The following is a 16787-nucleotide window of genomic DNA, read 5'->3' on the forward strand; positions in this document are numbered from 1 at the left end:
TGCCCCCTATTAAATCCAATCTGGGGACAAAACCAGGGATAGACTTGGTCCAGGGACAGTGTCCTCAATCAGGGGACTGTCCCCTGAAACTGGGGATGTCTGGTCACTCTATTCTAAGTAAATGTTTGATTTTGCTTCCTTAGCAAAAGCAAAGTGTTATGAGCCCCAAGCTGCACTACTTGAGGTTCAGTGTTATTCTAGACAGCATCCCCTATGTTAGCAGCATCCCTTATGTCAGCATCTTCCTGCTCAACACTGTGAGACACCCTCTGGACGAAAAGGTGTATTGAGACCATTGTGTCTGGTATCTCTTGTCCCAGATGTCTCTCCTTCAATAGTAAAAGACAACTTCTTTCATGCAAGAAGAGACTACCATTTACTTACTGTTTACTTTTACCGAAGGCAATAGCTGTGGTTTCAAGAACATGGCTAGCAATTGCAATTAAGCTGACAATATATGCAGCATATTGCTGTTGTAAAGGAGAACAGGCATTTTATAAAATATAGCTAGACATACTGTATAGAAATATAGAAGACGGTAAAAGCATCAGATTTTTGAATTGCATTTACCGATAGTATACAGTCCCAGACGCGTCACAGAGCTCAGACCAGTATAGCATACGTTAGAGAATACTCTCTTGAGTATACAGCGCAAACTAGGATCATTGTGACAGCTTCATATGAGCAAATTCCAAGTCTCTGGAATATGTATATCGTGCACAATACAAGCTTCAGAACTTAATACGATTTTGCAGGTGGATGCATAAATAATGCAGCACATGCTGCATTACAATAATGATTTCAAAATGATTGTGGTTATATTAATGAACCAGCAGTAATGACATGTGTGTTGGTGTGTGTGTATATGCACGTACCTATAATTTTTGCCAAAAGAATATTCTACAAAGGTAATGAAGGTAGGCGCTAATTATTGTTTTTTTTTAAAGGATTGCTGTTGGAAAAAAAATGATATTCCTATAACTGGAAGAATTTATTACATGTAATAATAGTACCTATTACATTAAAGTGGCGTTAAGACCAAAAGCAAACATTTATTATATTGCAGCTTACAAATTCTTAAGCCTCGTACACACGATCAGTCCATCCAATGAGAATGGTCCGAAGGACCGTTGTCATCTGTTAACCGATGAAGCTGACTGATGGTCCGTCGCGCATACACAATCGGTTAATTAACCGATCGTGTCAGAACGCGGTGGCGTAAAACACAACGACGTGCTGAAAAAAACAAAGTTCAATGCTTCCAAGCATGCATCGACTTGATTCTGAGCATGCACGGGTTTTTAACCGATGCTTTTGCATACTAACGATCGGTTTTGACCTATCGGTTAGGCGTCCATCGGTTCAATTTTAAAGCAAGTTCCTATTTTTTTGACCGAAGGGGGCCCACACACGATCGGTTTGGACGGTCCGTTTGAAAGCGGTTCATCAGACTATTCTCATCGGATGGACCGATCGTGTGTACGCGGCCTTAGATGTGGTGGCTGCATTTGTTTGTTTTTTCAGGTTTTCTTTCCTTTGTTTTCATCTGGTGATCCAGCCAGATACGTTTGCTGTTTTTCAACAGAACAAGCAGTGCTGCAGATGTATCAGTTAGCGTGTTGAGACAAACGGCGGTGATTCAGAAAGCTATTCTGGATGCAGATGTTCCTGTTCGTATCAGCCTCCTGGTTCCAGCTCCTGCACAGCTTGACACAGCAAGGCTCAGCACAGCAAAGCTCTCTCACTCCTACCTTGTTGGCTCCTACCTGATTCCTTCCTTTACCCAACTTCCCAGCTTTTTCCTGGGCATACATTTTTATCTGGTCCCTCCTGCTGCCAGGTGCTTGTGGGCCTTGTAGTTGCGGTCCATGGACAGCTATGGTTAGAATCCTTCTTCAAGACTACATCTCCCAGACTGCTACCGTGCAACTTGTAGAAACCCAGCCACAACAAGGCAAGACACAATTGGCAACACCATCTTGTGGACAAATAAGGTTCTGCAATTCTGGATTGGTAAGTTGTAATGTGTTAAGTTTTTAGTTTTGGGTTTAATAACGCTTTAATTTATTTTTCAGCTCACATGACTTTATATTTTTATGCATGTGTACATGGTACCTAAGCTCAGAGGAAACATGATATAGGTTGGGAAGAACTAAACCACTGCCAGGGGTGCTTGAGAGGTTAAACAGTATTTTAAAGATTTGTACCTTCTGAATAAGCTCTCGCCAGTATCTTGGATTGCATGAAATAAGCTGTGTGCTGAAATGCAGATCTCACTTGTGGCATGAATAGTAATTTCACAAATATTATAGCATGGATTTAGATACAAACCCTACACATTTGGGTTTTTAAAGACCTGTGTATCAAACTGTTATTTTGTTTGATTAGCTTACTTGTTTTCACTTCTTTATCCTTTGTTGCATCTCAGCGGCGCTCATCTGTAGTGCTTTTGCAGTCAATTCCTGTATACATGCACTCAGTGATAGCTGCATGGTATTTCTCAGGGAGGGATTGCTTATGCTGGCTAAGGGTGAGGTTCGAGCATTGGTGCTTATTTCTAGCTGTTGGCTATTCAGCAAATGGTTGAAATTAATGACCTGTTCACTCTCCTGCCTGCCACAGTGAACCTCTGTCTGTAGGAAATTATTTATTCATTGAATAGTGATGTTGATTCTGCCACTATATGAATCACAGCTTCTCGCTCAGGACTCTTGGTTGCTAGGATGTTGGCAACTGCTGCTTTGCTAGTAGCAACCAATGATGCAGCCCTGGTCCCATTTGCTGCTGGCCTGGGGGTTTTACATTCAGCAGCTTAATGTAAACAATGGGGCTGTGAATTCTGGCTGACATCATTGATCAAATATGGGCAGACCACACAGCGTCTTTGGTTGCTAGGATGCAAGCTACCGCTTGCACCCTAGTAACCAATTAGAGGTGGACCAACCATATTTGGTCAATGAAGACACCCGGGGATGCCTTCTGGCTTGTTTACAAATTTGGAATTAACCAGCAGGCAACAGTATAGGGGTTGCTTGTGTAGCACCGGGTTACTTCCAAGTACCGGTGCTGGTCGAAATTTAAGGGATAATCAGAGTGTATGGACTGGGTAATAAAGAGCACATAAAAATAAGTTTCTTCGTGGACATTCGCTAGCTGCTGTTGTTTGCATCCTTCATCCCTAGACATTCGGAGGGAGCCATGAGGTAAATCTGCCATCCCATTAATTATCAGCGGCTCCTTCGGGGGTGAGCGCTACACTAGGATGCCCTGAATAAACACACAACATAGTACTTAAAGTCCTTTATTAAAGGTTCAGCTAAAGGAAAAAAAAATAAAAAATAACAAACATGTTATACTTACCTCCACTGTGCAGTTCGTTTTGCCCCCGATTCATGTCTTCTGGGGTCCCTCGGCGGCTGTCTCTGGTCCTCCCCGCAATTAGTAACCACAGTCATGCGAGAGATCGCATGGTGGTCACTAATTGTGGGCGCGCTCCCATGACAGCCGCTCACTGTATCACTCGGCCCCGCCCCTCGGCGCACCGTGTCACTGGATGTGATTGACAGCAGCGCCAGCCAATGGCTGCGCTGCTCTCAATCCATCCGCTCTGGCCAATCAGCGGCCAGGCTGAGCGGCAAAGAGGATATCGGGACCGTGCAGGACTTTCGAGGGGTCAGGTAAGTATAACGGGGCCTCGGGGGGGGGGGGGGCTGGCAGCAGCAGATGTTTTTTCACCTTAATGCATAGATTGCATAGACTCCTTTAAGCAAAAAATAGTATTAACAATGCTCTTTGATGTAAAAAATATCCAAAAAATAATGTTCCATGAAGTAAATGTACCACAGCGATTCACTCTAGCTGATTCTCTCACTGCAAAGCTTCAATGGTTGCTGGGACCTTGGCAACATCTGGCATGCTAGCAACCATTAAAGCTGTGCTGTCATTCACTATAGTGGATGACAGTGGATAGTGGTTGCTAGGATGCAGGCTTTAGGGTACCACCTTAAACCCATATCAGACCTGACAAGAATTTGGGGGGGGGGGGGGGCCTCCATGCTGTGTTTTTGTTTTTCCATTTATTTGACAATCTCTTGCCTATTAGCATTAAAAATTTGCAATATTGTTTTTCAGGATTAACAGTTTTCAATTTTTCTTTCAGTTTACTGAACGCCCCTTGGCCCAAACTCAAACACATTAAGCTCACCACTAATGGTAATAACAATCACTTCTCTTCATTGGAAGCCTGTGTGCACAGCTGAGAGACAGGGGAAGGGCATTGTCATACTATAATAGGAAATGCCTAAAGAAAGACATTCATGGCAGGATCACCATTTTATTATTGAAAGTTGCAGACTTAGAAATATTGAAATTTATTTTTTAAATGACATTAAAATGTTAAAGCGTTTGGAAAGAATTTTTTTTTTGTCATATACAGTAGCGTATATTAGTCCTGCTGTACTTTTTTACTGCTATATATGACCTCTGCACACTTGTGCTCCGGTTTTCCCTAAGCCAGTTATTGTAACGCTCCTATGCTGCCAGAGGTTTAGTGTCACATTTACAGAGCAAGCCTGCTTTAATCAATCACATTCTTATGAGCTGATGGAGGGCAGCATTGAGGCTGGCACCCAGGGAATGTTTGTATTTTATGTTATAAACTATAAATTCAGACTGCATTTCATTTCCTTTTCATATATTTGCCTGCTCTTCCCCCATCCACTGCATTCTCATATTTACTGAGCAGAAAGTACACAAGACCTCTGGTCACATAAAGCAAGATTTTAATCACAGGCTTGCAATCAGCCTGACAGCAAGCAGAAGTCTATTATACATATAAGCAGCAATGCTGCAACCAGATGCTCAGTCTTCTGTGTGCTTCTCTGGCATGCACCGCAACGCAGACACCGTTTGATGGGCTGCTGCAAGGCATTGAAAAGAGGAAAAAGAAGGAGGGGAAATTATCATTCCCAGTCCTGAAGAGGAGGAGAGAAACACAAGTAACATTGCCCTGTAGGAAGAAGAGACATGCAATCCATCACTCTTTGGATAGCACTGTGAAAAACTATGAGCTATGTCATACTGGTGGAACAGCTCTATAAAAAAAAGTGCCTTCTTCATGGACCACTTAAAGCAGCTGACAGGTGATGGATTGGTGACTGACAGTACTCAGTTACTATGCTACTTCAACGTTTAAGGTCTTTGCTGCTGTACTTCTGGATTGTGGTCACATGGGTCTCGGACCAGCCATGTGAGACTGACTGGCTAAGCTGGTGGACTTGTGGCATTGTTAAGAGTAGTCTCAGCCAGGAACTTCAGCACCATGGACAGAAGACTCAACATCACTCCAGAAACCTTCAACCAACTGCTGAAAGAGCACAATATGAGCAGGCTGGAGTTCATTGCAGCCTATGGACTCAAGCCACTGGTTTATATCCCAGAGCTGCCCCTCAATGCCAAGGTCATCTTTTTGGTTCTATATATCATTATCTTCATCTTAGCTTTGTTTGGCAACAGCCTTGTGGTCTACATCATTATCAGGAAGAAAGCAATGAGAACAGCCACTAACATCTTTATCTGTTCTCTGGCTTGCAGTGACTTGCTGGTAACTTTCTTCTGTATCCCGTTCACTTTGCTGCAGAATATTTCATCTGAGTGGCTGGGAGGTAAGATGCACCATTTTTCTTTATAGTCTGTGCAAACTTTTGCAATGTATCTGTATACTATTCTTTGTCCTTCAGCTGCAGGAGAGACGTTGTGGGACTAAAGGTCCTATCTAACACTGGTTAGTGGGAAGATGATAAGTAATGTTAGAGGTTATTTTATTAAATGCATAACATATTCTGGGGATCAGCTTAAAGCAGATGAAATAAAACTGATCAAGGGCTAAATTTGTGGAACAGATATATTGAAAAACCAAGTAGGTAGGTCAGATGGACCACTAGTACCCTGAAGCCTCGTACGCACGGCCAAGGAACTCGACGGGCAAAACACATCGTTTTGCTTGTCGAGTTCCTTGTTAGGCTGTCGAGAAACTCAACAAGCCAATTTTCTCCATTACCGTCAAGGAAATAGAGAACTTGCTCTCTTTTTGGCTCGTCGAGTTTCTCAACAGTTTCCTCTACGAAAATGTACACACGACCGGTTTCCTCGGCAAAAAAATATCTCCCAGCAAGTTTCTTGCTGGTTTTTGCCGAGAAATTCGGTCGTGTGTACGAGGCTTTACAGGATACAAAAGGGTGCCATGATCTCTGAAATGTGTCTTTCAGCTTTTGAGCCTCTTGCGATTAGTTGGATTAGCTGTGCATTAGGTTGTACGTTAACACCTAAAGATTACAACTTTGTGTAGTAGGTGTATTAAGTTAATCCAGTAGTCAATAACTTCTCCACCAGCTTAATTCAGTAAGGGTTACAAAATCATAGTGTTCTTTACAGACTGTTACCACTTTACAATTTGTCAGTAAAATAGTTCTTTACATGCCTGTTGTGTCTATGAAAAAGCACTTCTGCTACCAAATTTGGTTGTCTAGGAGGCACTTAGTGAGAACGCCTCCTTCAGAGAAGTTGGGATTAAAGAATGACTCAAAGACCATCATCTTTCAACGTTAGTGTATATTTTTAATTCAATTTCCTTTTTAGCAATATATTTGAATTCCTATACTCACAAATCTAAGTCATCTGACCTTCTACTAAATTCCTAAGTTGCATTTTGCTGTTGTTACTTTCTAATGTTGCTTCCAATATTTTTTTAAAGTAACTGTTGTTCGAATATTGTTAGATGTGCAGAAATGTGTACATCGCAGTCTGAGCAGTATCATCAGCCTTGTATATTTATACCCTCCTACACACAGACACTGTATAGACATAGACACAATGTAAAGCTGGGGGTGGGGTATGCAGCTTCAATTAAACCTGTTACTGCAGATTGTTGTCTTATCTCTAGTATGGATACAGATACTTCTTTAGTTACATTACAAAAAAAACTTTCACTATGAGGGAAAATGAATAAGCAGTAACATGATTTGTTATCATTATGGATTTATTTTTAGAGGATTATTAGACAGATTATTGTGAAAGTAATGTGTCAATGAGGTGTCGCTAATTTTGGGGCATTACATTTAGAAATGTCACATTATTATTGAGGCATAAGAGCAATAAGCATGTTTTCAGACTATGTATTTTTATTGTGCTCCACCCAGGTCCTCTAAAATGGGGTGACCTGTCTTTTTAATTGCTAAACAAAGGCAAGAATGTTAAACACCAAGGAATTAATGCATATAGGTCACCAAATGGTGAATTCGTAAATTGCTGTAGAAACTCTCCATAAACATGCTTTGAACTCAGAATGGCTACCTGTGCTTCTGTAATGTCATGGGATAAACGACTATGAGCGGTACATGTTATGATCTCTGAGGTCATAGACCTCTGGTGTCTGCTTTCATCCAATGGTGTTGGATAATAGCATATTCAGCAGATTGCAACAAGGTGGCTCCACAGTGTCATACTGACAGGTGCCCAAAGCAGGACTTTTATAAAACTGCTTTAATTCATATTGACAAGCTCAGCACTTTCTATCAAACAATGTTGATACCAATGTCAAGGAGCTTTTGGTAAAAAGGCAAAGAGTAAGCCATATCTACTAACCTGAAATAACATCATCGTTTCTTTGATGTCCATGTCCTAAACAAGCTGAAAGATGGTAATTTTGTAAGGACATCATTGATCCTTGCACTGTGTTGACGTATAATGCAATTTATATAACATATACACAAACCAAGTAAATGCCACAGTTCAGTGACATAATTATTCCCCACTCTCCACTTAACATTGCTCAGTTGCTTAATCCTTTAAAAACAGAACATGAACGTTTATTTTTGGTATTCTTACAGTGTTCTGTGACCCAATTTGATCCCCTGATCAAGACCTGATAATTGCATTCAAGTATGATTTATTTGTTAAAGTGTCCACTAGGTAAGCTATTGCCCTTATCTGCAATGTTCTAGCTGTAATTGGTAACATCTCCCAGCATGTTTTGTGAACAGAAATCTGTAGAAAAACAAGGAGGAATGATGAGGTTGATTTACTAAAACTGGAGAGTGCAAAATCTGGCGCAGCTGTGCATGGCAGCCAATCAGCTTTTAACCTTGGCTTGTGCAATTGAGCTTTAAAAAAAGAAAATGGAAGCTGATTGGATTCTATGCACAGCTGCACTAGATTTTGCACTCTCCAGTTGTTGTAAATCAACCCTATAATGTATGGTCACCCAGTCCCGCCGCTGCCTCCCAGCCCTTTAAGGGGTTCTAAATGCCAGGAGGTAGAGGTGGGTATTCCGATCATGTGATCACTGTGATTGACTGTAACAGCTGTCACATGATCGGAAATCTTTCCGATCGCACGTATGCATCAGGAGCTTTACTGTACCCACTGTTAACTGTGCTGGAAGCACACAGGGTGCATGCTCTCAGCACAGAAAGAACTTTACATAGCCACATATACAAGGCCTCTCGCCCATCCACAGAGAGGCCGCATGTTTACATACAGCCGGCTGGAAGAGCTTAATCACCTATTGTATTTATAAATGATTTGTCTACACATTACCTTACTGCATTTTACTGCATATGAACATGGCATATGGACGGGGTTGTTTTATATAACATCTGAAGATCAATTTTGGATTATTATTTTTTTGGATCACTGCTCATTCATTTTCAATGTGCTGTGTTATGTAGTTAGCTCAATAAATGCATGTTGTAAACGCATCTTGATTTGTCAGGATAGACCAAGCATGCACATCCCGTAACTCTTCAGCTGTGGGTAAACTGTAAGTCCCAGCATGTCCTGCAAACAGGCTAATCTGTGTGATTAGACCGTGATAAGCACTCCTGTCTAGGGAAGTCAGTCACTTTGGTGTCACAGAAAGATTTTTGTCCAGCATGTGACACCTTTATGTCTACAATTCTGATGGCTCCATCTCCTTTTGTTTGTCATTTCCTTTATGGTAATACATCGGATCCTTCAGAATTAATTAGGCATACAAACTATATCATGACAAGATAAAGATATAAGTAGCACAATCACATTCACTTGTCACGCCAAGAGCTCATGCAAAGAAAACAATGATGTACGCTATCTGTCTACATCTCCTCATTTCTCTTCCTTTCCTGATTATTATATTTATCCCCTACCAACCAGGAGGGATATTTACTGTATTTTCTACTCACTGATTCATTGATTTTTTTTCTCTGCCCATGATCTTATCCCTGTCTGTAAAGGGATGTTCTTGGTCTTAGAAGGTCCTTGCCACTGCACTCACTTGAGTGTTCTGTTATAAAGCTGGTTCTGTATTCACTGTGCTTCTGAGAATAACTTCTACAACTTTCACAATTAATCAGTTGAAGAGACCCTTGATGACTGCCACTGATTGCTTATCGCTACAGTTGTTCCTGACAATCCTCCACCAAACGTTCCTGACTATTGCAGAGCCACCTGTGTAGGAATTCATACTCACTATTTTTTAAGAAGAACAAATTCAGTCATGGGAATTTTTTAACTGTGCTCTAGCAGGATTGCAAAAAAAAAAATCCATATATGGCAGAGCCCTTAGCTATGCTAATTACAATTCGATTTTTTCCTTAAAGGGTAACTCCAATTTCATGGGGGGGGGGGGAATTGGAAATAAAGAAAAAATAATATAGTGCATATAATTGCAACACTTATCATTTTGTAATTGAATGTTATTAAAAATGACCTTTCCTTTTCAATCTGCAGCTGTAATTTTCTGAGAATATATTGCAATATGGCTACCTGGAGTTTTCTGTACACAGAATGTGTACTGACCACTCCCCAGAAACATAATTTCCTACTTGTGTGATTGGCTCACCAATATTCCCAGAAGTCAGATTTCAGGCATCCCTTGCAACAAAAATTTAATTTTTTTGAGAGATACTTTCAATAGGAGCACGTCTAAAGGGATGCAGGTCCAGCAGCTTTCCTCATTAGTGCCCAGTAGCTCCACACCTGACAGTTAAAGGTTCACTAAAGATTAAATAACAAACATGTTATACTTACCTCCACTGTGCGCTTTGCACAGAGTGGCCCTGAACATGGTCTTCTGGGGTCCCTCTGCGGCTATCTCGTCTCCCCTCTCAAGGACTCAACACCTTCACTGTATCACTCGGCCCCGCCCCCGGCACGCAACGTCATTGGATGTGATTGACAGCAGCGCCAGCCAATGCTTGCGCTGCTTTCAATCCATCCACTGTAGCCAATCAACCGCCAGGCTCAACGGTGAAGAGGATGTCGGGGGCGAGCGCGGGACTTTCGAGCGGTCAGGTAAGTATAACTGGGGGGCCGGTATTGTCGGATATTTTTTCACCTTAATGCATAGAATGCATTAAGGTGGAAAAACTTTTACATTTACAACCCCTTTAATTATGAAACCATTCCCATTATACCTACTCAGAACAGAGCCACAGAGAAATACACATGGATTTCTTCAGAATAACAAAATGTAAGAATCTGCAACAAACTTTGTTATAATCCTTGCAATGTACAAAGATCACCCAGGGGGGAATGTTTTTTTCTCAACAAAAGTAGAGTTACGCTTTATTTATTTTCATGATTATTAAAAATAACTTCATTCATTTTGCTGGGGATTGGCTGGGGCCCTCATCAATACTCCAGGCAGTACCTCTTAAACTCCACCCTCTACTTCTGAAAGCTTCTGTAAGGTTCCAGAGAGCAGGGGGAGTTACCAGAGGTGCTGCTTGCTGAGTCATCTAGCCTTCCTGAGTCACTCCGCTCTGACCCAGATTTAACCCAGGTCTGGCAGTCATCTAGGTCAATTTTTTTTACCCAACAACTATGTACACTAGCACCTAACTAGTACATAATATTAAATTCTCACCAGATCATGTGACCCTTAATACTTATGAGGGTGTTAGGAACCATGAATCAGACGGAGACAGAAAATGCAGTTAAAATCACACCTTACAATATACAGTGAGGAAAATAAGTATTTGAACAACCTGCTATTTTGCAAGTTCTCCCACTTGGAAATCATGGAGGGGTCTGAAATTGTCATCGTAGGTGCATGTCCACTGTGAGAGACATAATCAAAAAATACAATTCCAGAAATCACAATTTATGATTTTTTAACTATTTATTTGTATGATACAGCTGCAAATAAGTATTTGAACACCTGTCTATCAGCTAGAATTCTGACCCTCAAAGACCTGTTAGTCTGCATTTAAAATGTCCACCTCCACTCCATTTATTATCCTAAATTAGATGCACCTGTTTGAGGTCATTAGCTGCATAAAGACACCTGTCCACCCCATACAATCAGTAAGAATCCAACTACTAACATGGCCAAGACCAAAGAGCTGTCCAAAGACACTAGAGACAAAATTGTACACCTCCACAAGGCTGGAAAGGGCTACGGGGAAATTGCCAAGCAGCTTGGTGAAAAAAGGTCCACTGTTGGAGCAATCATTAGAAAATGGAAGAAGCTAAACATGACTGTCAATCTCCCTCGGACTGGGGCTCCATGCAAAATCTCACCTTGTGGGGTCTCAATGATCCTAAGAAAGGTGAGAAATCAGCCCAGGACTACACGGAGGAGCTGGTCAATGACCTGAAAAGAGCTGGGACCACCGTTTCCAAGGTTACTGTTGGTAATACACTAAGACGTCATGGTTTGAAATCATGCATGGCACGGAAGGTTCCCCTGCTTAAACCAGCACATGTCAAGGCCCGTCTTAAGTTTGCCAATGACCATTTGGATGATCCAGAGGAGTCATGGGAGAAAGTCATGTGGTCAGATGAGACCAAAATAGAACTTTTTGGTCATAATTCCACTAACCGTGTTTGGAGGAAGAAGAATAATGAGTACCATCCCAAGAACACCATCCCTACTGTGAAGCATGGGGGTGGTAGCATCATGCTTTGGGGGGGTTTTTCTGCACATGGGACAGGGCGACTGCACTGTATTAAGGACAGGATGACCAGGGCCATGTATTGCGAGATTTTGGGCAACAACCTCCTTCCCTCAGTTAGAGTTTGAAGATGGGTCGAGGCTGGGTCTTCCAACATGACAATGACCCGAAGCACACAGCCAGGATAACCAAGGAGTGGCTCTGTAAGAAGCATATCAAGGTTCTGGCGTGGCCTAGCCAGTCTCCAGACCTAAACCCAATAGAGAATCTTTGGAGGGAGCTCAAACTCCGTGTTTCTCAGCGACAGCCCAGAAACCTGACTGATCTAGAGAAGATCTGTGTGGAGGAGTGGGCCAAAATCCCTCCTCCAGTGTGTGCAAACCTGGTGAAAAACTACAAGAAACGTTCGACCTCTGTAATTGCAAACAAAGGCTACTGTACCAAATATTAACATTGATTTTCTCAGGTGTTCAAATACTTATTTGCAGCTGTATCATACAAATAAATAGTTAAAAAAAATCATACATTGTGATTTCTGGTTTTTTTTTTGATTATGTCTCTCACAGTGGACATGCACCTACGATAACAATTTCAGACCCCTCCATGATTTCCAAGTGGGAGAACTTGCAAAATAGCAGGGTGTTAAAATACTTATTTTCATCACTGTAATAATAAAAATAGTACAAATAGTAAACATAGTAAAAAAATAGCCAGGGTACGATAGCCAAAGTGGTCAGAACAAGCCAGTAAATCAGGAAGCCAGAGATCAGCATAGTTGGAGGTAGCAGAAGGGACATCAGCCAGGCAAGTCTTCCAGAATTGTTTGAGTTTGCAGATTTGTTTGACCTAAGTGAAGGCATGGGTGAAATGAACCAGGCAGTTTAAATAGCTGGAAGGGGCTGGCTGTAGGCTGGAGTAACCAGCAGGAAATTATTAACCCACAGCTGAGCAACCTGAGTGCGAGAAGGGAGGGCTAAGAGCCCGGCCCTGACAGAGGGTCAAACAAAACTTGATAACAGATTTCAAGTTATTTGTGATTTCTTCCTTCCACTCTGTGTTCTTCCAACTTGTTCCTCCAGAAATTATATCCAGAAAGAAAACAAAACAATATAACATAGTATACTCTGAAACATGCTACTTATATACTGTAAGTTATGGTGTGATATGTACTCACGTGTATCTGTAGCTCCAGACAAGAAGTGCTGGCAATGTATGTATCCACTCCATGTATTCTGAATCACTGGAGTTGACTCACTAAAGGTAAACAGGCTGTTCACTTTGTAGGGGAAGTTGCACTTTGCAAGGGAATAAGTGAGTTGACAGTTTCCCTTTGTAAATAATATACAATTACATGCAAGGGAAAAAAAACTCTTTGCTTGCACATGATTGGATAATGGAAGTCTAATTTCATTCACTAAGGCTAAGCTCTGGGGAAAATTCCCTTGCAAAGTGAACAGTTTACTTTAGTATATAAATTCCACTGTCTTACCTTACGAGATGTAAAGGATTGCAATACCGCATTGTACCTATGTAATCCCTAAATGCTAGCAGCAGGAAGCCCCTGCATAGATTTAGGTGAACACTGTCCATCCTTTTCATCTCATGGAAATCCAGAAAGCCAATTATGGAAGGCAGAATACAACGTACAGGGATTCCTGATGCCTTATGCCGCATACACACGACTGTTTTTCGGGTCGTAAAAAATGAAGTTTTTCAGGCTCTAGAAAAAACAATGTTTTTTTCAACTTGATCATTAAAACGGCCTTGCCTACACACGATCGTGAAAAAAAATGCTCTAGCAAAGCGCGGTGACAAACAACACGTACAACGGCACTATAAAGGGGAAGTTCCATTCGGATGGCGCCACCCTTGGGGCTGCTTTAGCTGATTTTGTGTTAGTAAAAGACGATTCGCTCTTTTCTGTCTGTTACAGCCTGATGAATGTGCTTACTCCATTATGAACGGTAGTTTTACCAGAACGAGCGCTCCCATCTCATAACTTGCTTCTGAGTCTGCGCGGGTTTTTTACGTCGTTAAAACCCACACACTTCCATTTTTTACAACCCGAAAAACGACAACGTTAAAAACGTCGTGAAAAATAAAGCCTGTTTAAAAAAAAATTTGCCTGTTTTTCAGGAACACGAAAAATGCTCTGAAGCCCACACACGATAGTTTTTAATGACATTATTTTTTTTTTTAAGTTTTTAGAACCCAAAAAACGGTCGTGTGTACGCGGCATTAGTTGTTCTCAATCCTGGTTTGAATGCTCTCTAAGCTTAGCTAAACTCAGACAGGGGATTCCCTAAAACCAGCTACAGAGCAATATGCAATATTACAGCTAACATATTTTATTAATTCATCTAAAGATGAAACCTGGTTGGTTCCCATGGGATGCTTCATTTTTTCACATCATACTCTTGATCTTTGCACCGCCTGTATGTGTGCACCTCAGATGATCTACTAAATCCATTGTCAGGAATACCTAACATTCATATTTTCTTATACACTTCTCAATGATAAAAGTATTTTGCTGGCAAACTTCCTATATTCTTGCTTTTATTGGCATCCAAGACAGGCTAACACTGCCCCTTCTGCCATTTCTCATTAGGTCCACCTTATTGATGACAGAAGGAGGAAAGTCTTTTAATTTGTGTACATGCACTCTGTCCTATACATGACATAAATCATAGCATAGTCGCTGACAATTTTATTTGCTTAAAACCTTCATGTGGATGTATACATATTCCTATGCCACAAGTGCCCCCAGCAGCTGTGATCTCTCTATGCTGATCATGGGACTCATGTCACTGTATTACCTCCTCTGATCAGAGCTGTGCAGCAGGAAAGGTGGCAGCTTAATGAACAAGTCAGGAGGAGCCGTTCGAATGTCATGCGGTCATCTCCAATTCATAAGACAGCTGGCTTTCCTTGTCTAAAGGGGAATATCTATTTCTGGCAGTGTGCTTTCTTTTATGAACCTGATTAAAATCTGATTTAAAGATGAAAGTTTGCATCTGATTGGCTACTATAGGGAAATGCAGACTATCTTAGACAGTTTTTTCTTTCAGAATATTTGATAAATAAGGTCAATTATCTCTCATTTGAAGCATCACTTCTGCCTACCAGCGTTAACACCACAAACTTCTGTCGTCTTCTTGATCCTCTTAAATTGGACATTTATTAATTTATTATTTATTACAGGTATTTATAGAATACCATCAATTAGTTCAGTGTTTTGCATACTGTATAAATATTATAATCATAACTAATTTTGAATTGATTACCCTGCTTGAAGTTAGCACTAGTATTTTTGTACAGATTTTCATTTTAAAAACTTTTATTTTATTTATTTATTTATTAAACTTTTAATTACCTTTGACCTTTTTTTTTTTATTTTAACACTTAAATTGTTCTTTATTTGGTAAGTTCTATAGTTGCAGTCTCAACACTGAAGAAATTACACATTGCTACAATGTAAAGTAGTGAATGTACAGCTTGTATAACAGTGTAAATTTGCTGCCCCCTCAAAATAACTCAACACAGGCATTAATGTCTACACGGCTGGCAACAAAAGTGTTAATTTTAAAAACTTTTATCCAATTTATTTATTAAACGTTTCATTACCTTTGACCTTTTACTTTATTTTAACTCTTTATTTTGTAGTTCTATAGTTGCTGTCTCAACCCCTCCCCATCGCATAGTATTTTATATATGCAGAATTTGTATTGTACTCTGTGGGACCTCAGATACTATTCAAGACATCTATTGGTTGAGTATACTCGGCTTTCAGTCGGCAGTCACACAGTCCCGACTCCGCCATTGGTATTGGACCAGCTCTTGTGATCGACAGAACACTGGTCCAAAGCCGGTGGCGGAGGCGAGACCGTGTGTGACGTGAGTTAGAGCCGAGTAAACAGGACATGATGGCTCATGAATTTCGGCGAAGCTCATCCCCCTCTTTCCTCTCCGAGGTACGCTGTCGGCGTATAACACGCACCTCACATTTTTGTAAATATTTTATTATATCTTTTTATGTGACAACACTGAAGAAATGACACTTTGCCACAATGTAAAGTAGTGAATGTACAGCTTGTATAAAAGTGTAAATTTGCTGTCCCCTCAAAATAACTCAACACAGGCATTAATGTCTACACAGCTGGCAACAAAAGTGTTAATTTTAAAAACTTTTATCCAATTTATTTATTAAACGTTTTATTACCTTTGACCTTTTATTTTATTTTAACTCTTTATTTGGTAGTTCTATAGTTGCTGTCTCAACCCCTCCCCATCGCATAGTATTTTATATATGCAGAATTTGTATTGTACTCTGTGGGACCTCAGATAATATTCAAGACATCTATTGGTTGAGTATAGTTGAATAGGTGGGGTTTATCTAAAAAAAAAATATATATATATATATATAATATTTTTTTAAAACTAACACTTTTCAAAATAGAAAACAAAATAAATGTTTTTATTTTGTTTATTTTGTTATGTGTTTTTATGTATAGTTACCGTATTTATCGGCGTATAACATGCACCTTCATTTTAAGAGGGAAGTTTCAGGAAAAAAACATAATTTTTAAATAAACAACTTTGAATTAAAATAAGGGTCAGTGCCCATCAATGCAGCCTGTTTAGTGGCCATCTGCAGCCTCCTCATCTCCCATCAATGCAGCCTGATCAATGCCCATCTGCAGCACATCTCATCAATGCAGCCTGATCAATGCCCATTTTTTGGCTTCAATGCTCATCTGCAGCCTCACCATCTTTTATCAATGCAGCCTGGACAGTGCAGGAAATCACAGAGCAGTAATTTTCTGTTTACTCGGCTTTCAGTCGGCAGTCACACAG

General features: G+C 40.6%; 1 protein-coding gene across 1 annotated transcript in view; it reads left to right on the forward strand.

Moving 5' to 3' along the window:
* Positions 1-4592: 4592 nt before the first annotated feature.
* Positions 4593-16787, forward strand: part of LOC120932974 (pyroglutamylated RF-amide peptide receptor-like) — a 148307-nt gene continuing 136112 nt past the window's right edge. Inside the window, exon 1 of the mRNA XM_040345876.1 lies at positions 4593-5663. Coding sequence (XP_040201810.1) covers positions 5321-5663 — 343 coding nt within the window. The 5' untranslated portion in view covers positions 4593-5320. The remainder of the gene's footprint in view (positions 5664-16787) is intronic.

Source organism: Rana temporaria, chromosome 3 (genome assembly GCF_905171775.1).
Source record: "Rana temporaria chromosome 3, aRanTem1.1, whole genome shotgun sequence".
Lineage (NCBI taxonomy): Eukaryota > Metazoa > Chordata > Amphibia > Anura > Ranidae > Rana > Rana temporaria.